Raw genomic sequence first — 26274 nt, forward strand, 5'->3', positions numbered from 1 at the left:
CACCCAAGCAGAGGACCTCCGAAATACACACTGCAAAAGCTGCTGGTTTACCAAAAAGACCCTCTTTGGTCTGCCCTCCCCTGCCCTCCTCTGCTGTTGCTACCTTGCAGTTTATGACATCCAGATAGTGGGAGGTCTGACAAACCGAACAAGGCAGCAAGCAAGAAATTCCATTCCTGTTGAAATCAGTAATTCCTCTGTGCAGGCTGCTTTTTCATGTGTGTGTGCGTGCTTTCTTTTGTGTCACTTCCAGAAGGGCTCTGATATTATTATTACTTTAAATATAGCTTGCCCTGGGGCGGGGAAATGCACAAGGAAAGAGTCGGCAAGCAGCCTATCTCTCAGAAGAAAAGAGCAAGCCTCGCAGCACAGGAACTGGCTTCACTCAAGTGTGCAGTTTAGAAGTCAAAAAACTATTCCAAATACCACCATTTTGGAGGAGGCAGAAGAAAAAAGGACACAAAACTGGCTAAACACAGTGAAGAATATGGTAAATAAGGGTACAAAGTGCACCTAATTGCGGTTTGAGAGTGAGCTCTGAAGTACAATGTAAGTCTTCCTTAAATTGTATTTTTTTTATCATAGTATCTAGTTGTTTCATTTCCATTCTGAAGCCAGGCTAGGCCAAAAGGTTCAATTATCTATAAAAATCAGCATGGAGCAGAATGTGTAATCTCTGATATGAGGCTGAAAATGATACTGAAATACAACAGAAGTCAGAGACTATCAGCCATATTATGGAAGATGAACTATAAATAAGAGCATATCTAATTATTTCAAGAGAAAGATGCTGGATGGAATCTTTAATCAACTTTCTTAATAGGGAAGCGAGAGCTCTGCTGTTTTGTATAGCAAGTTATTTTAATACTGCTGTGTTTAAAATTGTGTGATTACAGTTACCAATAGCAATAAGATGTAGCTCCAGAGGGGAGTCCTAGTGGTTGCAAAAGTTTTCCTCTTTTATTTCTCCAACATTTTTTCTCTCTGAAGCTTCAAGTCCACATTCCCTATCCTACAGCTTGGTTTTGCTTTTCAGCTGGATTTTCAATGTATGACAACACTGGACTTCCTATGGAACTGAAAACAAAACGTTTCAGCTTTCGGAGTAATTCTGGTATGTTTTTCTACATCACGCTAGTGGCACAAACACAGTCGACAAAAGATTGTGCTCCCTCAACTTCTGGCACGGACAGCTGAGGAATATAAAGCCTGATGGTGACAAAGGGTGAAAATTTCCTATTTTTCACTATTTATCTCACCAATTTTGGACTTAGCAATGGATATTCTTTGTGATGAGGAGAGCTCTGTGATCCCAACTGCAAACTCCTTAATACAAATAAATCATGAGAGAAGACTCTACAGAAATGTTTATGGAACTGGAGAGATTAATACATCACATCTCTTTAACTTGACTGTGGACTCTGAAAACCTAACCAATCTTTCGTGTGAAAGTAACATGAGTCCACCGTGCTACTCTTCCCTGTTTCAGCTTTCACAGAAAAACTGGCCAGCTTTGCTGACAGTGATAGTGATTGTTTTAACCATTGCTGGAAATATTCTTGTCATCATGGCTGTGTCACTGGAGAAAAAACTACAGAATGCCACTAACTATTTTCTAATGTCACTTGCAATAGCTGATATGCTGCTGGGTTTCCTTGTCATGCCTGTGTCAATGTTAACCATACTGTACGGTGAGTATTAGCTGTGTAACCTACTGCATGTATTGAAAAGCTCTAAACATTGCATGCATATGTTGTTGTTGTTATTTCATTCTCTTACCACAAAAAAACTGTAATCATTCCATACAAATTGAAACATATATAATTGGTTTATGGATGTAAGAATAGGTGAAGTACTTGAATCTCTTCCTACTTTATATTTCTAGATACAGGCATTTTAAACACAGTCCAGAACATTAGTTTATTACTCACTTGCTGGATGAATTGTCTCAAAGTGTATATGAAGATGCTTTGTTCTCTCTATTCTTTCAGTTTTTCCCCCCGGCTTATAATTTTCAATATTCCTAATGAGAATGTAGGGTCCTGCCAGTTATTTTGCTCTGCAAATATGCACAAAAGCACTAATGACTACCTTTAGATTCAAAGCAGCCAACCCCTTTAATTTTTTTTTAATGAGGTAATATATTTGTAAATAATTTTCTTAATAACAATACCCTGCTTAGACATCTACTTATCAGCAAATGCTGGAATAAATATTGTGGGAGTTAAAAAATGGATGAGAATTAATTCTGCCTAATTTTTAGTAACATTTACAAATGCAAAGCTATGATTTCTTAAGAGAAGTTATTTAAGATTTAAGTGAATAATGACTCACGGTTCATACCCTTGTAGGTGATTAATAGCAGATCTTTCTTCTCTTTTTCACCAAAATCACTTGCAGCACAGCTCACATAGAAAAAAGCAGCAGCCTATGTGTTCAGCACCAATATTGTCAGGCTGTTATAAGCTCTAAACTTCGAAAAATGAGTTTTCCAGTGCCACAACTGAATTACTACTGTTCAAGGAGAAGCCAGACAATGCCAGGAGGAAAGTGAGGATGTTTGCAAAAATTTCTATTGCCTCACCATTTTGGGACTAAAGTATAAGCCTATGACTTAAGAGAAATTTCATATAGAAAACTGGAACTTTATTTCCCAGTTTCAGTATTCCTACTTTAGTAACATTTTCAGAATGTATTTGGCATCAGTGATGGTGTAACATTGTGATTTACTGTACTAGTGGTGCAATTACCTTTGGTGGGGGAGACATCGTAAAAGAGAGCTGTGGGAGCAGAAATTGTCCGATGTGTGAGATTAGCAAAACCCTTTTAAATCCTGCGTGGTTCCCTGAGACATGCAACAGGGACTCCTGCTGGCCAGGCTCTGCTGCTGAGGAAAGAGGTGCCCAAAATCTGTGGCTTGGGAGTAATTTGGAGGTCGGGGCGTGGGATTTCCTGCATGCAGAGGAGCCAAAACCCTTGTCACGGGGGGAAGGCTGCATCACCCTCCTTTGCAATCACCAGACTGTAAGAGCAGCAGGGCACCAAAAGCCACAGGGGAGGGAACGTGCAGGCTTTGCCTCCTCTCTCCCTGCTTTTTCCCTTGCAAGGTCAAGGAGGAGAGGCCTTTTCAGGGTAACTTTGGGTGAAAAATCATCTGGTGGTGCGCGCAGGTACCAGAAGAGCTGTCTTGACATGTTGCACCATCAACCTCCAGGATGACCAGTGATGGTGCAGAGGGAAAGCTCCCCTTACGCAGAAGCATTTGCTTGGCCTCAGCCGCCCTGGGAAAGGCCGGCACGCAGCCAGCATCAGCCACATCGGATATGTTGACAATCCTGAGCCCAAACTGGGGGCCTCTGCATCCGCCTCACTCTGCTGGGGTACCTCCGAGGCTCTGGAACAAGGCTGTTCCACAACACACCCCTCAGCCCCTTGAACGGGGATTGTGACCGTTTTGCTCAAAAGTGAGATTATTTCCTTCTCAAGAGCTTTACAGCCACTGTGGACAATTCCCATTCAAGTGTCCTGGCCTCACCAGCCACACGTTTGCCCAGCCTGTACCCTTTGGGCCAGGCAGGTTTCTCCATCCACCCAACACCACAACTCTCCACTAGAAAAAAAGACACTCGCCAAGGTGGACATGCCCACACAGCAGAAAATTCACAGAGCTGAACAGCAGTGTTGGTTTCTACCCAAACACTCATCGGGTGCCAGATGCCTGTTGCTTCTGCCTCAGAGACTTGCCCCATGCCAGCATGGAGAAGCTGTCAGGATTATTGGCAGGTGCTGTGTAACTCCCTGATGCAGTGGAAGGACCAGGCATTTCAAAGGGCTCCTGACCAGCTGGGTGCTGACCTTAGACATGGTCTTGGCTGATGTGCTTCTGACAAGGCAGGATGGTGTATCTGGCCTCCTCAGCAACAACCTGTGCCTGTGGGATCTGCAATACATCCTCTCCCTCTCCCTCTCCCTCTTCCTCTCCCTCTCCCTTTCCCTCTCCTTATTTCTCTCCCTCTCCCTCTCCTTCTTTCTCTCCCTCTCCCTCTCCCTCTCCCTCTCCCTCTCCCTCTCCCTCTCCCTCTCCCTCTCCCTCTCCCTCTCCCCCTCCCTCTCCCCCTCCCTTTCCTTGAAGTATTTCATCAGCCTTTCACTCAAAACAGTTTCCCTGGACCTCTTGTTATCAACAAACAGCAGCCCAGCCATCCTGTCCCATGTCACTTCTTTGCCTCCTCACCTGAAAGGTCTTGTGAGAAAGCATTTCTCATCTCCTGGATGCTACTAACTGACTACATCAGGAAGAAAATCTTACCTCATTTACTTGACTTCCTTCTCAACCTGAAAATCCACAGATGCACAAGCATCACTTGCCTGTCCCTTGGATAGGGCTCTCTGATATAAGCTCCTGGACTACATGAGCTCTCATGGACCACATGAAATCCTGGACCTTGTAAAATGTTCCCTGCCTATCCAATCTTTAAATTGCAGCCATGGTTGTTTTGTTTTATTTCCCCTTGGATATGTGGAGGTGTGAATCGGACAGTGGCCAGAGCACAGCACAAGACATAGCTGCCCTGCACCGTGTACCACATAAAATGTCCCAAGGCCTGCCTGGGGACTCTTACTGCATCTATAGTTGGCTCCTCTCATGTACTTTTCCCTTCCTTGGCCCTGTAATCTCCAAGGTACCTTATGTGTTGGATATTGTTTTATCCCTGCCCATCCAGGTTTAGAGCAAGGACAAGAGATATAGAAGGATATGACAAACGTGTTCACAAAGGCCACTAAAGCAGGAGAACAGGTGCACGTTGTCAAGTGTGAAAATACTTTATCACTTTTCCCTGTGTAAACTATCCTGGCCTGACAGAGAGATGTTACTGCGAAGACATGTCCCTGAAAGCCAGCCGTCATGTAGCACACCCCAGAGACCAGATTCCTCATTGGAAGACCAGAAAACAAGATAAAACATATCCATAAATGTTGTATGGCTTGTCAGGGTCAGCTCATATTACAGCAGTTCAAGAGCACCAAGAAATAGGTCTCCTCAGTGCTTACTGAGACTAAATTTAATTAGGCACAGACCTAGCTCCTCTGCCTCTCCCTCTGTTCCTGTTGTTGAAAATCTTGTACTATGTCTCCAAAGCAGACTGGCACTCCCCAAAATACTGACGTATTCTCACAATACCATCTTTGACATTGTCTCATGCCACATTGTGATGGGCAGCTTGGGTAATATGCTCTAAATTAAATCACCACAAGATAAGGGCATGGATAACTGCAAAACTTGCTCCAAGAAGAGTTATTAGTGGTTCCCTGCAGGACTAGAAGGGCCTTTGAATGGGGGTTCTGCAGGGCTCTACTTAGCCTGAGTCTGCTCAGCACTGCTCCTAACAACTTGGACGGTGTATAGAGTGTGAGCTTACACAGCTTTCCAAAAGCACCAAGCTGGGAGAGGTTACAAGTGCTCAGAGGGACAGGATCAGAATCATCAACAGTCATCTGGACCCCTGAAGAGTAAGTCTGAAATGAACAAATAACATTCAGTGAGGATAAATGCAAAGATATCAACTTAGGAAAAAGATAGCAAACCAACTACTGCTGGGAAAATTTGTCCAGACTTCAAGAATGCTGAACAAGATCTGGCTGTCAAAATGGATCATAAGCTAAGCATGCGTCACTAGTATGATGTTTTTATACAAAAGACACTCATTATTCCAGGTTGTGTAAGTAAAGACATTTCCTGCAAGACCTGTGAAGCAATCCTGTACTTCACTGAGCAGTCAGGAGATCTTTGTATGAGTAGTGTTTTGGTCACTGAATGATAAGCAAGATGTGAATAAATTAAATAGCTTCCAAGGCAGAGAATTAGGAAGCACAGAAGTTTAAAAAGCATCATCTGTAAGCAAAAGATAAAGGAATTGGCTTTGCTTAGTCTAGAAGAGAAAAAAAACAAACTAGTCAAGACATGATAGCCATCTTCCAATAGTTTCCAGAAAGGACAGCAATCAATTATTCTTCATGGCTAGTGAAAAGAATAAGTTAAAAGGGAAGGCTTAATTTGCAGCAAAGAAGATATAAGTTCCATATTGGTAAACACTAATACATTTGCTTTGGATTGCTCTCTCTGGAAGAGCCTATCAGTATTAATTGATATAGAGAATATCCTTATTTAAGTATGTGGTAGGTACCTAAAGACAAGTGAGATAAGTATCACTGGTATGCAACAAAATACATTTCTTTCTTCAGTTGCCACTAAATCTAAAGTTTCAATTTCAGAATTTAGGTGGCTTTGCATATCAGCAGGTGTTAATAACACAGTAATTATGTGAATAAAAAGTCCTACAACAAAATTGAGAACTTGCAGGTTTACAATGACAAACCTGTTTCTCTTTCCATAGATTTGCTGCCAGAAATGGTTAATTATAACATCAAACACTAGCATTATGCAAATAGAATTAAAAAGAAAAAAACACACGCAGCTTGTATGTAGCAGCTGTGTAGCCTGGGAAAGAAGCAGAGTTAATCCCAAAAGCTACAGAGTTAGAAGGTTACAAGTAAATAAAATAGGTTTTTTGAAACAGTGTCAGGCAGCTTTTATTGAAGGCATCATGAAGGATATATGCACTAGGACGTATGTGTCACAACAAAAGATGTGAGTATGTCATGTTCTTAGCTGATGTCAACTTTCTCTTGTACAGGGTACACATGGCCTCTACCTACAAAGCTCTGTGCCATTTGGATCTACTTGGACGTGCTTTTCTCCACTGCCTCCATCATGCACCTCTGTGCCATCTCACTGGATCGCTATATTGCCATTCGAAACCCCATTCATCACAGCCGGTTTAACTCAAGAACTAAGGCTTTTGCAAAAATAATTGCTGTTTGGACCATATCAGTTGGTAAGTGAGGCAATATTTCAGCATGTAATTGCAGATTTCTAGCTTTTGAGAGGATTTGACATACATATTGCTGTCTAAAACTGTATTTTCTGCCTGCAATATTTTGCTTGCATCAGTCTAAAAAATGCTGTAATGTAGTAATTATTCAATGGAAATCAACAATGACAATGGGAAACGGAGGAGAACTAAGCAGCACTGTCACCGAAAGAATATACATCAGTGATAGGACTACTGGCTTCAAGTTTGTTTTAAAGATGTCTGTATTTCCGAAATTGATTATCCATCATTACCCTAACATCTGGAAAGAAAAAATTACCTCAACTGAAAGAAACATTTCCTCATTTTATGTAAGTCAGTTGTTCCCAACTTCTTATTAGGGTAATTTGCTTAGAGATGTTTTCTGCCTTTCTTGGTGCGTAGGGTAGGGTATTTATGCATCCTATTTAGGAGACATTAGATACTCTGTGTACGCCATAAATGCGAGAAGTTTCCCCACAGGACAGTTCAGAGTTGCAGCCTAAAATAGGTGCCCTGAATGACTCCCTAGATGAATCTCTCTTTGCACCAGCAAAACCCAGAGGCATGAAACTAGGCACAGTAGTGCTACTTTTCCATTCCTGTGGTGGCAGCACCCTTAGTCCAGAGAAGTTTCACAGTGAGAGAGGTAGAAAGAGCTTGGTGTCTTGAGGCCATCAGGGATTTCCTCACACATCTGGGGTGGTGGTTCTCAAACATGTTGAAAACACAGTTCCCTTTCAGCTCATCTGATTTTGTAGAACCCCCTGAGTATTAGCAGCTCACTTATTCAGAAGTGGAAAAAAGTCATTCTCTTGCTCTGGAAGAAATGAGTGTTGCCAGCAATCAAAGGTAATTAGTTGCTTCCCTGACTAATACAAATTATTGCAAGTGGTAACTGTAATCCATTACCATCCTTCCGAGGGGATGGAAAGCAGATGATGTCTAACACTGCTGCTGGCCTGCAGCTCTGAATCGTCTCCTGGCCTCCCTCTTGATGCTGGCCCAGAGTCTGAGAAAAAGCAGTCTAGGATTTTTATGACTTAAAGTAGCCATATCTTCTGCTGCACAGCAAGAAATAGTGGGAGCCCTCTCTCAAGAGAAGAACAGTTCTGCATTCTCCAAGGCCTGGTGAGGTTCAACAGCATCATGTATGGCTCTGGGGTGCATTCAGATAACCAGGTGTATATGTCTCACACAGGCCAGGTAAACTCCACCCTAAAAATACCTAGCTCTCAACTATAAAGGAAGCCTAAAGCAACTCAGATGTCTTCATTTAGACTATACGACTCATACTTTATTCCCTTACAGTCACTTTTTTTTTTTTTTTATCAATACATTAAAATACATATTACTTACGCTGTCCGGTTTTCCCAATCTTGGACACTGCTAAGTGCAAGCATTTCTGGTGCATTCTCCATATAACATAAAAAAGTCAAGCATTCCTTAAATTTCTACACACTGTGTTTGTCTGCATTTGTGTGTGATGCCTGTACTTAGTGTGTGTGAAATTAGTGTCCTTTTTAAACACAAATATATTCACAAAACTATCAGAATGACCATTCCAGGGGCAAACCAGTGGTCCACATTGCTTAGCACCTTTCCTAGTCAGTGGCTCACTGCCAGAGTATCTGAATTTGCTCACTATTAAAATGAATCCAGAAAAAAAAAATATTTAAACCCTATTAGTTAAAACGTGGTTTATGTCCTGTAGCAAGAGGGTTTAGTTCTTTGATATCTCGATATTTAATTTCAAAAGTTAGGACTATTCTTTGTGGTAATAACTGATAACAACTTACCCATTGTAAAAACACCTTTTCTGCTTTCTAGAGAATTTTCTTTTAACCATGACCAGATAAGCCACAGATGTTATTTGTTATTGCTATGGCAGGTGATAGCAACAAGGTCCCTATTTATATAACTCTGAAAAATACAACTCCTTATTTAATTGGAAAACGCTGAAGTGTGGCAGGAGTGAAGAGGACAGAGTTCTGCTTTGCTGCAGCTGGATAAGGACACATGTAAGGGAATGGTGGATGTTAGGAAAATAACTTGGTTGATAGGGTAAGCTCCATCTCATTCACACATCACATGTCATCAAAATAGCAAGTAGGTTAAATAGATACCAATGAATTCAGGCAAGCGCACTGAAATGTGCAAGAATGAAGTGGTGCTGAGCTCTTTTGCTAGTCCCATGATAGCAAGGGCCTTGGGCAAATGAGCCAAAGGAAAATGAGTCCATTCCCAGCCTGGCAACTGTCATGAATGAGCTCTGGCAAATGTGATATGCTCCAGAGGACAGACAGGGAAGCAAGCACACAGCAAGCTATAAAGAAGCTGCCTGAGCTAGTCACTGCCAGGCTGGACTGAGTTTGCACCATGGCATATTGCTATACTAGTAGAACAAATTAAAATGCCAGTATTATAAGAAATCTTGATAGTTCCAAGATCACCCATGCAACTTGCTGTCAGTCGGTTGTTGACCCCATCCTCCTGATCTGCCACGATCCAACTCAGAATTGATAGGAAATGGTTTCTGAAGAATGAGGTGCTTTCTATAGCATTTACTAATAGGAAATGGTTTCTGAAAAAAAGAGGTGCTCTGTGTATCATTTACCACTCTCCAGGCTCTCAGTGCTACTTAGAGTGGCAGGGCTATAAATTATTTAATTCTTTGCATTTTTACATAGCTACAGCTAGCACAGACAGAGCCGGTGTCAGGCAGTGGGCTCTCTGCAGTGTATGGTGTGGGTGCCATCTCACTGATAACTTTGGAGAGGCAGGAGTTTCCCGAGGTTTTGTCCTCCAGCCTCAGTTAGACATCCTTTGGCTTCCCCTTGCTCCTGCAGTTTGCAGCTGAGCTGGTACCCTGTGAACTTTCATGATGTACCAGACGGAGGGTAAAAAGCAAGAGAAAGAAATGAAAGATGTCATATTCCCCTGTGTAAAGGCTCATTTTAACCAGGGAAGAGGGGGGAACCTGCCGATCAGAGACCCTGAATAGCTCTCTCACTGTCAAAATCCTTAGTCCATCCTCTCACATAGCCCCTTTGAATGATTGCTTTAGCAGGCTGAGTCCCAATCTATGTAGACTCTGTTTGTGTGGCAGTATTGCATGCCCAGGTCATCTTTGTACCCTTCTCTGAATCTTTTCTAGTCCTTCTACATCCTCTTGGAGACATAAGTGGACAGACCACAATATTCAAGACATGGACACGCCATGAATTCACGTGGTGTAGTAATGGTTTCTGCCTTATGCTCAATTCCCACCTTAATAAGCCCTACCTTTCTTTCAGTCTTTAGGACCATCCCTGCACACAGAGCTCAGTGACTCCAAAATCATGGAATCACATAATGGTTTGGGTTGGAAGGGACTGTTAAAGATCATCTAGTCCAAGCCCCCTGCCATGGGCAGGGACGTCTATCAGTAAATCAGGCTGCTCAAAGTCCCATCCGACTTGACCTTGAACACTTCCAACGATGGGGCATCCACAACTTCTCTGGGCAACTTGTGCCAGTGTCTCACCACCCTCAGAGTGAAAAAATTTCTTCCTTATGTCCAGTCTAAATCTACCCTCTTCCAGTTTAAAGCTCTTGCCCCTTGTCCTGTCACTCCGGGCCCTGGAAAAAAGTTTTTCTCCATCTTTCTTATAAGCCCCCGCTTATACATTGAAAGGCTTCAATAAGGTCTCCCTGGAGCCTTCTCTTCCATAGGCTAAACCACAACTATTTCAGTCCTTCTTCATAGGGGGGTTGTTCCAGCCCTCTGACCATTTTCATGGCCCTCTTCTCTTTCCTGAGTAACAACAAATAGTTTTGCCTATTTAGATAGGGTTCCCCCTCAACTAATGTACAACCCTTTGCTTCTTAGCACAGAATTTTGTCTGCTACTTTGCTGTCCATTAGCTGAGATTTATGAGGGCCTTCTGCAATTCTGTACAGCCAACAGCTGCCTGTCACCAGCACTTCTACTCAGTTCCAGTGTCCACACAGACAGGTCACGGGTGGGCTGAACAGCACTCATGGACACAGAGGGCTGTTGGACACTACCTTCTACTGCCCACGCAGTGGAAACAAACCATTTAATCCTATCCCTTGTTTTCTGTCTTTCAACCCATCCTTTTCCTACAAGAGAACATTTCTTCTTCTGCCATTAGAGTTTAATTTCTTTAACAGCATCTGACAAAACAGTGTTGTCAGAGCTTTCTGGAAATCCACGAATGTTATATCAGCTGGATCACCCTTATCCACCTGCTGACTGACTCCTGAAAATATATCTAACTGGTTTGTGGGGCATGGCTTCTAGCTGATTTGTGGGGTATGCAGAAGTTTTCCTAGTGCTTCTCAATTTGCCCACGTCTCTTTCACTATGACTTCTAATTTACCTAACTAATAACACTTTCAGTCACTAAATTAGTAATTTTTCTGTTATTCACTAAATTCACAAATGTATTCAGTGAATTTGATCCAAAGACCAATCAATTATTGGTCTTCCTTCCATTGGCTTCAGTGATATATAAAGTATTTAAAAACAGAATAAAAAAAAAATTATTTACTTCTGATATCTTGACTTTCCTAGTTAAAAAAAATATTATACTTACATTTGGGTTTGCATTTAGTGGAAGAAGAGGATTTAGCCATCAGCCTTTCTTTCACTAGACCATGTAATGCCACAGGCAATTGGTTTAAAATGGATTCTAATTACTGTAACAGATTCTAATCGTGTCTTTAATTCTTAAATCACCCGGTACCCAGAGTGGCTAGATAATTAGATTATTTGTAGCTGTTGAAGGCAAAAGCCCATTAAGCCCTGAAAATTATTCCATTTGTTTTAAAGCACAGAGGTCATTACTGAGAACAGGTGTAAAAAGCCTAAGCATTTCCCCTTCCTAGAAAAATTAGAGTTGAATTTTGAATAGTGTTTAACTGGAATATATAGAATTGTAAACAGCCTATGCTGAAAAATACAGGTAATGCACCTTTGAGTCCTAAGTGGGCCTAAGAAATATATTGCTCTGTAAGAGGCCTACAAGGCATCATTCTCTCATTTAAAAATCCTTGAAAGGTCCACATAAAAGAATTAGTCATGAATGTTAAGCCCTTATATATATCACTCCTCAGTCCTTATTTCTCTCTATTCCTCTGTTAATGGTCCAAGTAATGTGAAGTTTGATGAAGCCCAAATCCTCTTAGCTGAGTTTTCTCTTCTTTTATAATTTCTCACTCAGCCTACACATCTGTTCACTGCCTTCAGGCAGTCTCTTCTCTCCCCAGTCACTAACAACTTAGATTTATTCACTACTTTTCGTGCAGAAAAAAAGTCCAAAGTGGAGTTGGATGAAGCTGGTGAAATATCTCCCATCACATAAGACTCTTAAAATTTTGCCACTGCTTTTGAGGCTTCAAAAATACAGAAATACTGTAGAATGCGAAGCAACATGCCCCAAAGTGCAGAGTGCAGAAAGTTATGTCCAGGTGTACAAAACAAGCCCCGTGCAACTGAGCCCTCTGATAATTTGGCAATGTGAAGCTTTATGCCGACATAGAGGCTTACACCTCCTTCCTGCAGCCCACAATTTCTCTGTGTGAATTCTTGCTGTCCTACAGAGTACGAAGGGCCAGGGCAGCAGCTGGGATTAGGAGAGTGTAACTACCAGTGTCTCTGGATTGTGGTTTGTTAACAGCTTTGGCCTCCTTCAGCTCACTCCTCCTTCTGCCAAGGACAGCTTTCGCTCACTGTTTTCAAAAGGCACAAATAGCCAAGGGGCTGTAGGTTGAGAACCCCTGTTCCGGATCCACCACAACCTTCATTTCTTCCAGATGACATAATTTGCCAGTTCGTTTAAGTCTAATTTAGGGATGGTTTGGCACAGGAAAAGACCACTTGTTATAACATGGAATATACTGCCAAAACACATAAAATTGCAAATAATTACACACAGCACTATACTCCAACAATATAAAGTTGAGCACCTAAATTTGGAAGTGCTTGAGCTAAACTTGAAATATATGCTACACTACTCTCTTTACCATGCGTTCACTTCACTCCCATTTCTTCTTTTGGCTTCGCATTCTTAGCAGTATTTATAATCATTACCTTAGTGAACTTATTTTTTTTTTATTATTATTTATCATACTCATGAAATCGTCTCCCAGAGAGTGAACATACTGTTCTTCTTTCCTGATGGAGTATCTCAAAGGCAAACATTGTAGGCTTTGAGTTTTAGCAATCCGCTGGGACCTTTTCCATTTGTGGATGTAGATGCCACCACAAAAATAAAATGCCACAAAGATGTTGTCAAAAATTGTGACACAACATATAGAGAAATCTGCATTAACTATAATGAAGGGCCATGGCACAAAATTTCATAAATTATTAGAGCTTCATCACCATGTCACAGAAAGTGGATATTCATTGTATTATTTTATAGAGACACAATGTATGGGGCTTAGTAGCAAGCAACAGTTATGTTGGTAGAAAGTTCACTGCCATACTAATGACTCCACCAGCAGTGACAAATAATGTGTAAATGAGCACTTCATGTGTAGGTTGTCTGAGGAAAGTTAACATTCAATGCTGTGATGCATGTTTCTGGGATGGCTAGCACATGTAATCTGATTATGAGAGATTACTCTAGAATGATTCTGAGAAAGACACACAAATATATTTACTTTCCTCATTGATGTAAATTATTCCCATATAACAGAATCCTTTGCTTGATTTGTTCTTCCCAGAAGAGTGGACACATCTCACCCAAAAGACCAAGAGATTACCACATATATCTCCCTCTCATTACTGTGAGGGTTAAAAAAACTTGTATTTTGAACTTGTACATGTTTTTTTCATTACTTGACAAGGTGTTACTAACCTTATACTTTTCTTTATGAAAAAATGCTCAAAGGAATGGTAATGATTGAACTGCTTTCTAAATTCTCCAAATCTGGAAACACAGATATAAAGAAACAATATAGAAATCCCTAGGGCCACATTTCCAAACCAGAGGCATTAAGCAATCTGACATACATCTGGAGGGGGAAAAATACATTATACCAGCACATATGTATTGTAAAATGAAGAATTATTATTATGTATACATTTACCATTTTCTTTGTGTAAATACCTGAATATCAGGAGGAGAAGAAGGTTTTTGCTTATGAATAATGTACATATCCATTTTATGATCACCTCTTTTGCAAGATACATTCTGCTTTACAGGCGGAGAAAGGAATGAGGAGTGGTCACAGCATTAATGTGTGGCTCTTCTTTCTGCTTTGATTTTATGTTGAAGGGCAAGTTTCAAACAATAGAGCTGTATTTTTAATCACAGTGATATGTGAAAAGAACCTGCTTGGTCAAGGTACTGATGACAGAATTAGTTCATTGTCTTTTTTTTTTCTTTTTATAACTTGTGTCTGCTTTGAGGACCGTAAGGACCGTGTTCTTCTTCCACTTGAACCTATCGGATAAAAAGCATTAAGTTCAGTTGGACCAGGCTGGTCATATTATCATGTTTCTTTGAATAAGTTAACTGTTAGCGGCTGCCAGTATGACCTATAATCAGCCAGTCTCTCTTTGTAGGATATGTCAGAGTAAAAGGAATGTTTTAAGAAAAAAGGCAGTAACAGTACAGTGCCTATTATAAGTTATTTCTCCTTCTCTTCAAGGCTGTATTTTTCAGCCAGTTGTACACCCAGAACAGCATGCAATACATACAATACAGAATGGATTCCCCATCCAGAGGGGGAAGGATGTGCCTAGATCCTACCTCAGGATACCCTTTTCTGCAGAAAGTGCTCTGTGAGGTGTTGCAAAACGCAGAAATTACATGTTTACAGGCCTGCTCTGATCTTTCTCCAGTGGGTCTCTACAATAGTGCATGCTCAAAAGGGGATCCTTTATTGACCAAGAAATTACTTGAGCATCTCTACTCTCAGGAACTGGGATTTATGCATAGCAGAAGCTACATGCAATATAAATGAGCAGAAAAGAAGTGCCCAAGGAATCATGTTGGGATTTATAAACTCTGTCATCTGTATACTCTAATTGCATTTAATTACCGTCTAAATTAAAAATAGTGTTGTTGAAGTATCACTGTATTGCATAAAAGAAAATGTCAACAACAAAGAAATTTTCATTAATTTTAAAATTATACAGAGCAATTTCACAGCCTCTTTTATGTATCTTAAACAACTAAATTTAATTTAAGCCAGATTTTATAATGTTAAAGAGAAACGTATCACAGAATTCTGCTTTAAAATTAAATCCTTACATTTACCCCAATTAGCAGGAACATTGCAAACTCTTGCACATTCAGGCTGCAATTAACTTTCCCCACGCATTTCCTGGCCCGTGCCATTGGCAGCATTTCTAAGCAGAAGCTCAGCTAATAAAAGTCAGGGGTTTTGTCAGAGCTGAGACAATGTATTCCTAATTACCTACAACAAATTTAGAAATACCTGTCAGCTGATTTTTCCTATGATGTCCTCCAGAGTCACTGATGGAAAATAGTCTGTCAGACTCCTATGATGTCCTGAAAGCAGGCTGAGGCATCGCAATAAAGGGTCTCTTTGCTGGCTGATCAAAATTGGAGCTGTGTATTTCACAGCATTCAGTACTGCATTTACTGGATTTATGTTGCAAGTAAATCACACTCATGGGGAAGACTTGTTTCCTTTACGCAGAACATAACCCTCGTTATGATTTTGTATTTGACCTGAGTTTTGAAATGTCAGATTGACCACTATTGTTAGGATCACAGGCTGAGCTGAACTGTGAGTATCCTGAGATAAACACTTTGTGGTTTTAGGTCTCAGGTGCACTGAGTAAGCAGTAGTATAGCTTCCTCCTTACAAGCATAAAAGTGCCCAAAAGTTTTAAGTTGAATGTTCCAGGGTAAAACCAGCCCTGCCTTGCATACCACTGCAGGACATGAGGAGGTCCCTCCAGCACTCAGAGTAGCCATTTCTTGTTGCAAGGGCAGTTCATGTATTTATTTTTCATTTTCAAGGTGGTTTGTGACATTTAGCCTAGGTAAACCTAGGGATTACCCCATAGCGCCTACATAGACACCTGTAGGTGGTAAATATGGGCAGATATGATCTACTGCTTTTTCATCCCTTCTTCAACCCTGCCATCTTCTAAATGTGGCCTGGGCACTGACTGATTTAACAGAAGAGCAGTTCAGCCAGGGCGAAGGGCATTATCCACTGGGTGGGCAGTGAAGCACAGGATCCTGAATCATTTTGTTCAGACCAGTGCAGGTCTCTAAGCTGCTTTTTATCCTGTTTTTCCTTCCAAATTATCCACCATGTACAGACATCTACCCCAGTAACAGTCCAGCCACTGGTGCAGACTCCTTGTACAACTAGTAAGAAGCTGACCATTTGCTTAATCAGCAGCATCTGCAAGCAACCACAAAAGGAGGCACAGAGAGATAAGACAAAGATCTGGATTAAAGTGGGACCTGGTCTGAGATCTAGAAGAATTACAGTTTTGGTCGCCTGTGCCTTTCAGATTCAGTGCAAAAATTTTTGCTAAAAAAATAATTAAACAACTTGTCTGACAGTTACATTCAGTCTCCTTTTAAACTACACAATGAGGTCAAGTAGCACTGCTGGAGAAAACTCAAGAGAAATACCAATAGAAATCTCTATTCAGTTCAGTGGAGGATTAAGACAGAGTTAAGTAAATTACCAGCATTCAGTAAATCACACCAAGTAATAATTAAAAGCCCGGAAGTATAAAACCTGGGATAGTAGAGGGTGTTGTCACCTAGACTGCTCCAGGAGCCTTTACATTAATTGCTTATGATAGTGGAATATCTAAGATCTTTCCATAATTTCTAGTTTATTGCTACTATATATTGTTATTATATTGCAATATATATTACTATATATTGCATTACTGTGTATGTAGCATGTATAGCATATAATAAGTTAGACCTGAGGAGCCTTCAAGAGCTTCATGGCTAAAAAGGGAGACTGATAACATGTGATCTGGGAAGATCCTGTTACAAACATATGGTATTCTTTTCTTTCTCAAAGCACAGTTATCCTCAAATATATTCTCCTGGGGACCTGCAACAGAGAACATTGTGAAGCCATCTGACATGGAATACAAAAAGGTCCTGTGCTAAACAGGAGGGATATCACAAGTGGCTGGAGTTGATTCTACTTGCAGGCTTTTTTCATTTTCAAATTAACATATTTGCCTAAGCCAGTGACATCCACAAATTCATAACCTCTTTTGAGTAGAAATTAAACCATTGCTACAGGGAGCTTAAAAACACCAACACAATTTAAACAGCATTAACTGAGTACACAAAAAGGAAAAAAGGTGTTTGACTTGCTCGGCTGCATTTTGAGAGCCATAGAAGTAGCAGGTTTGTCCATCCAGGAGCTTTAAATAAGAATGAGTAGCACCTTGTCCTTCTGCACAGAGCGAGGCTGGAGACCTGTGGCACCTCTTGCAATTCTTCACGCTAAATATTCAGCTCTTTATCATAGAGTCAGTCAGTTCTGATCAACTCTAATCACCATGGATGAAATGGTTACACAGACATCATCAGCCTATGGCCCCTGGAGGGAAACATTAAGCCCAGCTCCGTCCTGACTCCCAGCTGACAGCGGGGCTGTAGCTGCTCTGTGGCTACCTTGAACCTCTGCTCTGCTCAGCCAGCACCCCCCAGGCAAGCAACTCCCTTGGCCTCCTGTCCGTGCCCAGCCAGGCACCTCCTTACTCTCTACTCTTTCCAGGCTCGGTGATCGTGACCAATCTCAATCTCATCAAAGATCAGACTGCAAATAAATTTTTACTGTAAATAATAACGCAATTAAATTACAGGGTGGGAGGTCTGAAAAGCCTTTTTTTTTGTTACATTAGAAACCTTCCCCCTACCCCCAGATTTTTGCAGCTGCGGTTTGATCGCCTCTAGGCACTGTGCAGTGCAACACACCGTCCTCTCCCCCTCCTCACAGGCCTTACTCGGTGGGACACAGGGATAAAAGTGCAGGCAGATGTACAGAACAAGCTGGAGTCCTCGTAGAAGGGCTAGCACAAGGGGCTGTGTGCCGTTAACTTCACTTGAAATATAACGTCACCGTCCCAGCTGGGAGTGCTGGAATAGAGACCGGGATGATGTGCAGGCCGAGGACTCCTCCCAGCAGTCTTCACCAGACCCACAGGAAAATATAAATGCTATTGACAAACTACAGGGCTACAAAACTTGCAAGTATATCCACTGCTACCCTATATCCTTTCTACCCTGTGCACTTGAGAGCTGGCAGGATGTTCCCTTTGAGCTAATGGATAGGGCAGCACTGATGCATTGCCAAATGCATGACTTCAGATCACGAAAACACAGCTTGTAGTTATGTTACTTAGAAAAGCTGACAATCTTAGTTGAGCAGGTATGTGTGCACATGCAGATGGGTGTGTGTCTGTGAAATGAGTGCTTATTCTCAGCCCTGCTTCTTTTAACGTGACATGTTATGGGATCCACATACCTCTGAGCTGAGGAGGATATAAAACACCCAGGGCTTTCCACTCCTTGTCATGTTTCATACTCTCAGATTTTAAAATGCATCTGAGATTGCAGGCAGGTCTCCCTGACCTTTCCTTCTTCAGGCACTTCCCTGTGAGAATAGCTGGCCTGGGGCGGGGGGGCTAATGAGAAAGAGGAGCCTCTTGCCAGACACAAATTTAACCTAGTCCAGCTCCCGGCAGAAGAAAATTACGACATCCATACAGATGTCCTGTATGTAGTGGGGCTTGCTCTTCTTTCAGTGCTCCTTCAGCACTGCCATGCTGATGCTAGCTGTCCATGCACTCTCAGCATCATCTGGGAACCATGGGCCTGAGCAGGGCAAAGGAAGAACAATTTCATCTTGGCCGTGATGTGGCAATGTGGTGCCAAAACACTGCTGAAACACTCCCATAAACATTTCTTTGCTCCTTCTCCAAGGATGGGCTAAGTTTTCACGTGGGGAACACAGGAATGGTGCTTTCTCAGGTGAACAAGGTTGCTCTACAAGGCAGGATGGCACACTCCTCACTGGAAATCAGGTTGAGTGGGTTCCTCTGGAGTAGTAAAGAGAAAAAGGATTTTTAGGCTTTCTCTGTTATTGGCTTTCAACCTCCCAGACATCCTGGAGCTAAACAGCTCTGTCCAGCCTTCTGCCACAAAAGCAGGCTCAGATGCCTTCTTGCCTCCCTCTTCTTCTCTGCAGATGCATTTATGATGACCTGTATTTGCACAGTAATCTACACAAGGCAAAGAGATTTACTTTTTATCTAAAAGCTGATACACCTACCGAGCCTAGGGCTGGGGACTTTTGACATCTTTGTCCAGGCTTAACATTACTAAAATATTCAGAATCAGATTGTGAGATCACAGCAAAAGGGAGATTCATCTAATCGATGGAAGACCTGTAGAAGAATCTAGCATGTGGTACATATTATTTTGTCCTTTAGCCATATTGTGCAAAAAATGTATTTACTGGGCAGTTTAGTATTTCTTATTTATTTAGGAAAAGTTCTGTACCTCAGTTATAGTATAGGTTACAGTAAACAAACAGATGAAAATATAGTATAGGTTACAGTAAACAAACAGCCATTGTCCTGGTTTAAGCCCAGAGGGCAACTGAGCACCGCTTGCTCACTCCTTCCCCCTCAGGGATGGGGGGCAGAATATAAAACAAAAGGCTCCAGGGTCGAGACAGGGACAGGGAGGGATGACTCACCCATTATGGTCACAGACAAAAGACAGACTCGTTAGGGGAAGAAAAAGAACATCAACTTAATTTGAACACCAGCAACCTCCATGGGTGGGGCTGCAGGTGGGGTGTCTCTGCTCCGGTGCACCACCACCACCCCCCATCTCCTTTCTTCAACTGGCCTCGGTGTTTACAGAGTTGTCTCCCTCACAACTCCTCTTACTCCCAGGTTCCCCTTCTTAAATACGCTATCACAGAGGTGCAGCCACCATCACTAATCGGCTCGACCCTGGCCAGAGGTGGGTGCGACTTGGAGACGGGGAAACTTTAAGAAGCTTCTTGCAGGAGCCACCTCTGCATCCTCTGTCACATTGCCAAAGCCCCGCCAGATACAACCCCAACACAATGATCTAAAAAGAAAGTTTCTGCATAAATTGATAGTCTTTTAATTTTCTGAGCTTTCTACTGATCAAGAACATACTCTTTCTATTTGCTGGCCCTAGAGCTGCAAGTTTTTACCTCCGGGTGTCCTGACACAGTCACCAGTGTGCTAACTCCAAGCAGAAATACTTTTACTCTACAAAGACAGAAGCACTGCAGACCTTCAATTAAAATGAGGCAACTTGCAGTCATGGGCTTAGGAGGTCATTACCTGGGAATAACTACAAGCAGATCAGGAAATAATTAAAAAAAAAAAAGTAATATTCAAATGGATACCAAGACTAGCTTTGGGAAGTGTGACTGCCTCCCTGCTTATGAAAGACCAGACCAGGCAGTACAGCTTCCTCCAGCAATTTCTTACCCCTTGGAGGCGTCCCTTCTACACACTGCAGCCAGCAGAAGGTGAAGGCAGTCCATGCAGACAGACTTGTGCTGGCATTAAACTAAGAAAGTTTGGTTGCAATAGCAATATTCTCTATTTCAGCTTGTTCAGTTGAAACCGCTGGGTTCTGTTCACCATTGCTTCTTGCTGCATACGTGAATGGACTAACCTGAAATCCCCAGTTCCCAAATCCTTTTTCAAACTAACTTTCTTCGGGACATCTATAAGTCTTTCTTTCTTTCTTTCTAGCTATTTGGTAAGTGTAGACTTCTATATGCCTCTATTAGTCCCTTTAGTGACTGGGTAATCATATTACACAGTGGGGTAACAACTTTTCCTCATTTGAGGTATCTGTGAGAAGCAAATAGGCACCTTGGCACAAGGTGCCCACTGTCCTGGATTTGAGTGAGTGGTGGGATTTTTTTGGTAGCAGGGGAGGGGGCTATAGGGGCGTCCCCCTGTGAGAAGCTTCTTGAAGCTCCCCCAGCTCCAAGTCAGCTCCACTTCTGCACCAAAACTGAGCCAATCAGCTGCGCCTCTGCGATAACGTATTTAAGAAGGGACGTGGTGAGGAGCAGTGGGACTGGTGAGGAGGATTTGCTGCAGCTGCTTGAACACCAAGTTCAGTGGAGGAACGGAGGAAGAAAGGAGGGGGGAGGTGTGCCGGAGCAGAGACCCCCCCTGTATCCTGTGGTGAGACAGCAGGGCGGCCCCCCCTGCCACCCATGGAGATCTACGGTGGAGCAGACAATGATTTATGGCCTGTGGTTTTCACATGGATCATCAAGGTGCTGTGCCTGAAGAAGGCCGTGGTCTTGTGGGAAAAGGCAGCCCCACTGCTGTAATTTAGCACCAGGAGGATTGCAGCATGCGAGGGAGTCCCATGCCAGAGCAGCTCGGGAAGGGCTGCAGCCGTGGGAGGGACTCCTGTCGAAGAAAGTTTGTGGAGGACTGTCTCCTGTGAGAGGGGGACCATGATGGAGCAGGGGGGAAGAAGTTCCAGCAGCTCCCACCACCAAAGATGGAAGAAGCAGCAGTACTGACTGCACCCCCCATTCCCTGCCCCTGCGCTGCTGGGGGAAGGAGGTAGAGATATCGGGAGCAGAGCTGAGCCCGGGAAGAAGGGAGGGGTGGGGGGAAGGTGTTCTCAAGATGTGTCAATGCTTCTCACTGTCCTACTCTGCTACATGTTGTTAGTGTCTGTAATAAATCTATGTTCTTTTTTTTCTTCCCCTAACAAGTCTGCCTTTTGTCCATGACCATAATGGGTGATCTTCCCCTCCCATTCCCATCTCGAATCCCAAGCCTGGCTCATCTATCCCTTCTCATCACTGGAAGAGAAGGGAGGAGTGAGCGGCTGCGTGGTGCTTGCATGCTGACCAGGCTCAAACCATGACACCCACTCTGCCCAAACCAAAGATAATGACACTAGTTGAAAAGCAAAGACTGTATTGGTGGAGAAGTTCCACTGAAAATTGCTGTGCAAAAGCTTGTGCCTTCCTCCTATGCTCTGAATGACTGGAAAATCTAAGAAGGAAACAAGACATGAAGGACACAGAACTGCTGTAAACAAATCCTGCAACACAGCTAAGAAAGGGAATTTGAGGTGTGTATAGGCAGGAATGGCACTTAAAGCTGAGAGCAAAGAAACTGCTTCCTGCTGTAGGATTCTTTCTGCCTCTAGGAAATTGGGTTGCATGCATGTTTTGTAAGGGAATGGGATTATACCAAAGCAGCAAGTGACTCCATCAGTGCTTTCCTCTCATAACTCAGCCCACCCTCGAGCCCTGGGTCTCTAATCAGTTGAGTCAAAAAGGGGCAACTGTCCTTCTTTTCTTGCTCTGTCCTCCCTGTAATGCTCTTCTAACTCTGTTTCTATTTAATTTATTATCACAGTCCTACAAATTAATTTGCACAGACACATCTCTGTACTTGTAAGAAACAGGCTTCAGGACTGAGAACATAAATGAGAAATGTATCAGGAAGACACTGAGACTTTCTTGATTTTGTTTTTCTGAAGCGAAATAGACCACTAATGGCATTATATTATTATAAATGATCATTTACAATAGTTTTCTCACAGAAAAAGAATTGAATATATCTCCTACTAGGCGAAATAATATGTTTCCTTAGAGATTTTCTGAGCTGCCAGGAACAAAGCCATTTCAAAATTTGTAGAATAATCCAAGTATTACCTGGCACCCCCTATGTGAAGTTAAATATAAAGTAGTTTTTCTTTCAGTTGTATTAAATAGAACATGTGTGACCAAATAAAATGTTCCAAGAGAAAGCTACAGAAAACCAGCTCCATGTGTGCCCTTGAATAAAAAACTAGATTGGGCCTATAGACAGCTATAAGGAAAATGTCTGGACCCACTCTGACTCCAGTCCTGAGGATAGCATCTTGGAATGCAGAAAGGAGATGATTCTCCACCAGCACTGCGACTCACTTAGCTCTTGAGGAAATCCATCTGAAAACAAATGTTACATGGGGATTTGTGAGAGAAAGCTCCTCGCCCACTCCTGCCCCCACCACCATTCGTACCTGCTGCTAGGGAAGAGGAGAAATTCTAGCCCAGACTCTGGGGACGCTGTCATGCTGACTAGGAAAGGCAGAAGTATTTTAACATTCATGCTAACTAGATGCAGCCTCAGAGGTGGCTCCCAAACCACCCAGAGCTTTTGAACAACCCCTGTCCCCAGGTGGACATTTCTGCTTCTGCACTGCCACACACCAGCAAACTGCACAACCTTGCTATTGGCAATGTGGCTGGCTCTATTTGGGTAGCAACAAAAATATAACATGAAAGGTTTGTCATGACTGTAAATGAGTCAGCTGGGAAATAACATTTTCAGGTGCATACAGAAATCAGTTAAGTGTTTGCAGGTCTGGGGTAATGATGACTCCAGTAACAGTGAGTGCCACAAGCCAGGCAGAGACATGAAGCCAGACTGAGCAGCCTCCCTGCGGATGTTTAAGTGAAAGCACACAGCTAGCTGCTGCTAAATCCCAGCCCCTGATACAAGCTCCAGACATATTTGCATCCTTGATACACAGAGGAAGATATGTTCCATGGTCCCCCCAGAAGTGGCTCACTGTAGTCTGTGTTCCTAGAACATGCAGACATCCACCCCGGGCACCATGGTAGCCCAAAGGAATAAATACTCTTTTGTGTTCTTATTTCAGCCCAAAATATTGAAAATAACGTAATGGCTATGGTGCGCCAAGGCAATTTTTATGCAACGTGAAACTGAGAGCATGTGTCGTATGCCTTGGGACGTACCATGTAAGTGAACAAGGATGGCTGTTTGCTGTTTGCTTGTGCAGAGGTACCAAGGGAGGACATCCTCCAAGTACAGAAAAGCACCAGATGCCAGGCACGGGCTTTTCTGAAGAAATGAGACAGTATTGCCACACTGAGCTGCTTGAAGACCAGACTGGCCTCTAAGCAGCAATCCCTTCAGAGGTCTCCAGTGTCACGGCGCATGATCTGGTCCACAATCTGAGTATATCTGAATCAATGAGACTGCTAAAACTTGAGCTGGGGAGACTTTTTTATTTGTCATGCAAAGGTGAACAAAGGTGCTGAATTCCGTTGAGAAACTGTAATGACATTTCTAAAAGGTATTTCCTATCCCTTGGACATTTATTAAGGCACGTAGTAATGCTCATTTGTATTCAAATCGATTGAAATGGATATATGTGAGATGAAAGCATGTGGCTGACAGTTTCTGACTGAAGGAGACTTCATGGAAGGAACCTTGACTTTATCAGTTTACTCCCCCTCCCCTCCTTCTCCTCATCCTAAGTAGCCCAAGTATACCACCCTCCAGGGCATATTGTAAATTTTGGCTTTGATTCACTGATAGTCTCAGCAGCTCAAGGCAGTTGCAAACTCAGTTTACCTGTCGAGTTAAAGTGGTTTTATGGCCGCTGTATATCTCTGAAGATTTGCAAGCCAGCAATATGTACCACTAAATCAGCCTTTGTCGGTTTTACCAGGCTTTTTGAGAGAACAAGAATGCTATTGCTTTACTTCTTAAGCTTTGTTTTTTTTCAAGATCCTTTTGTCATTCTGAAGTTGTGCCCAAATGTTTGAGGTTTAATGCAGGATTTATTACTCATCTTTATTGTTTCGGTTCTGTTTTGTGGTTTATTGAAGTCCATAGAGTTTGAAGCAGCCACCTGTGTATAAATCAAGCTATACAAATAAACTACCTTCTACAGGGGGACATAATATTTAGGGTTCTCCATAAGGGAAAATGTTCTGATATAAGTGGGAATGTCAGCTGGAAATGCAGAGGCTTGTGTACATCCAGTGCTTGAACGGATGCTCCCGTTCTATGCTGAGTGCTTCCTTCATCTCAGTTTAATTTGATTTGGATGAGGAATAAGATAAACCATAAAAAAAGCACTCAGGGGATATCAGGACTTTTTCCAGACTGACCTTGAGCTAGTGGGAGCCAGGGACGTGGAACGGGCAAGGTGTGGAACAGCTGTTCTGTTACAGCCCTGCCAGGTTGTTTCCTCCAGATCTACCGTTTGCACGTGGTTCATTTCCCAAATGCCTGCTCATCCCTACCTGGTAGCTCTGCATGATCCTTTCTTGTGAAGCTGATTTTCTTCTCTTGACGTTTGAATACACAGGCACAGCCTGTGTCTTCTTAAACATCCACAGTCACCAAAAGCAGGAAGCTGGAAAGCAAGGACATAAAACCAGCAAGAAATTATATATCTGATTCATCAAAGAGAAACAGACTGCTCAGCTTTGATCTTTAAAGAATTAATTCAGTCAGCTGCAATAATGCTAACACAGCTCAGAGAGGGACCTCTAGTTATGTGTCTGTAGGACAAGCCTGATCTTGATGAAACCCAAGTGATGTATGGGAGACATTCTTGGCCACGTGTGATGCTTACCGAAAATCAAAATAGTGGACCTGGGTTGCACCTGAAAGCTCCTTTAATTACAGTTTATACATTACTGCCTTTGAATTTAGTCTCTGGGTCTTCACTGGGATTTTCGATCCTCATGCTACACAAGCCAGAAGCTCCCTCTTGAAGAGGGACAAACACTGTTCCCGTGGGGAGGGGAGTAATAAGTTTAGCACCTGTAGAGACATGAAAAGGGACAATTAGGCTGGAAGTTAATTTATTTCATGCAGGAATGCCAGAACATCATTTGTGGGGTCCTCTGCATCAGCTGGACTCAGGTGTACTCAAAAAGCAGGTTACAGCTGCCTGTGTCCCATCCTACCAAACCGTGGTACCTCTGGTATTTTAAAACCATATACAGGCCAGTTGCCCATGGCTCTAGGGGAAAGATGCCTTGAACAGTCATTCAGAAAAACTTATATGTCTAGCAGTGCCTGCTACAGCTCTGCTGTGAACAGCACTTTTGCACTTATTAAAGGAATGACAAGAAAATGTGGAAACTCCAGATACAGGCTGAAGCTCATTTCCATTTTTTAAAGCCAGAAATCTGAATTTAGATGCCACTCTCCAGAAGCCTGTAACAACAAAACAAAGCAGGTGGGGAATTGCAGTCCATGTATTTCAGGTGAGGAGTTGTAACTGATGTTGGCCTTCTACTTGAAAAAGCTTGCAATTATGCTAAAATTTTCCTCTTTCTAATGCTGCTGCCTCTCCTCCCATGCTTCCTGATGCAGCTGAACCCTAAGGCCTGTAGTAATGAAAGGCATCTTTTTACTCTGCCAATACCATTGTTTATTTTATCTTTGGGACTCACACTAGGTCTTTGAATTAAATGAAAAAACAGCCCAGCTGTTATCAGCACAGGGCAGAACTGGACGGGAAGCTTGTGGTAT

At 42.5% G+C, this 26274-nt stretch overlaps 1 protein-coding gene across 1 annotated transcript in view; it reads left to right on the top strand.

Moving 5' to 3' along the window:
• Positions 1-991: 991 nt before the first annotated feature.
• The window catches only part of HTR2A (5-hydroxytryptamine receptor 2A), a 29156-nt gene continuing 3873 nt past the window's right edge, over positions 992-26274 (top strand). Inside the window, exons 1-2 of the mRNA XM_009966287.3 lie at positions 992-1691; positions 6696-6896. Of these exons, the coding sequence (XP_009964589.2) occupies positions 1277-1691; positions 6696-6896 (616 nt within the window). The 5' untranslated portion in view covers positions 992-1276. The remainder of the gene's footprint in view (positions 1692-6695; positions 6897-26274) is intronic.

This window comes from Tyto alba, unplaced genomic scaffold (genome assembly GCF_018691265.1).
Source record: "Tyto alba isolate M040663 unplaced genomic scaffold, T.alba_DEE_v4.0 Super-Scaffold_45, whole genome shotgun sequence".
NCBI lineage: Eukaryota > Metazoa > Chordata > Aves > Strigiformes > Tytonidae > Tyto > Tyto alba.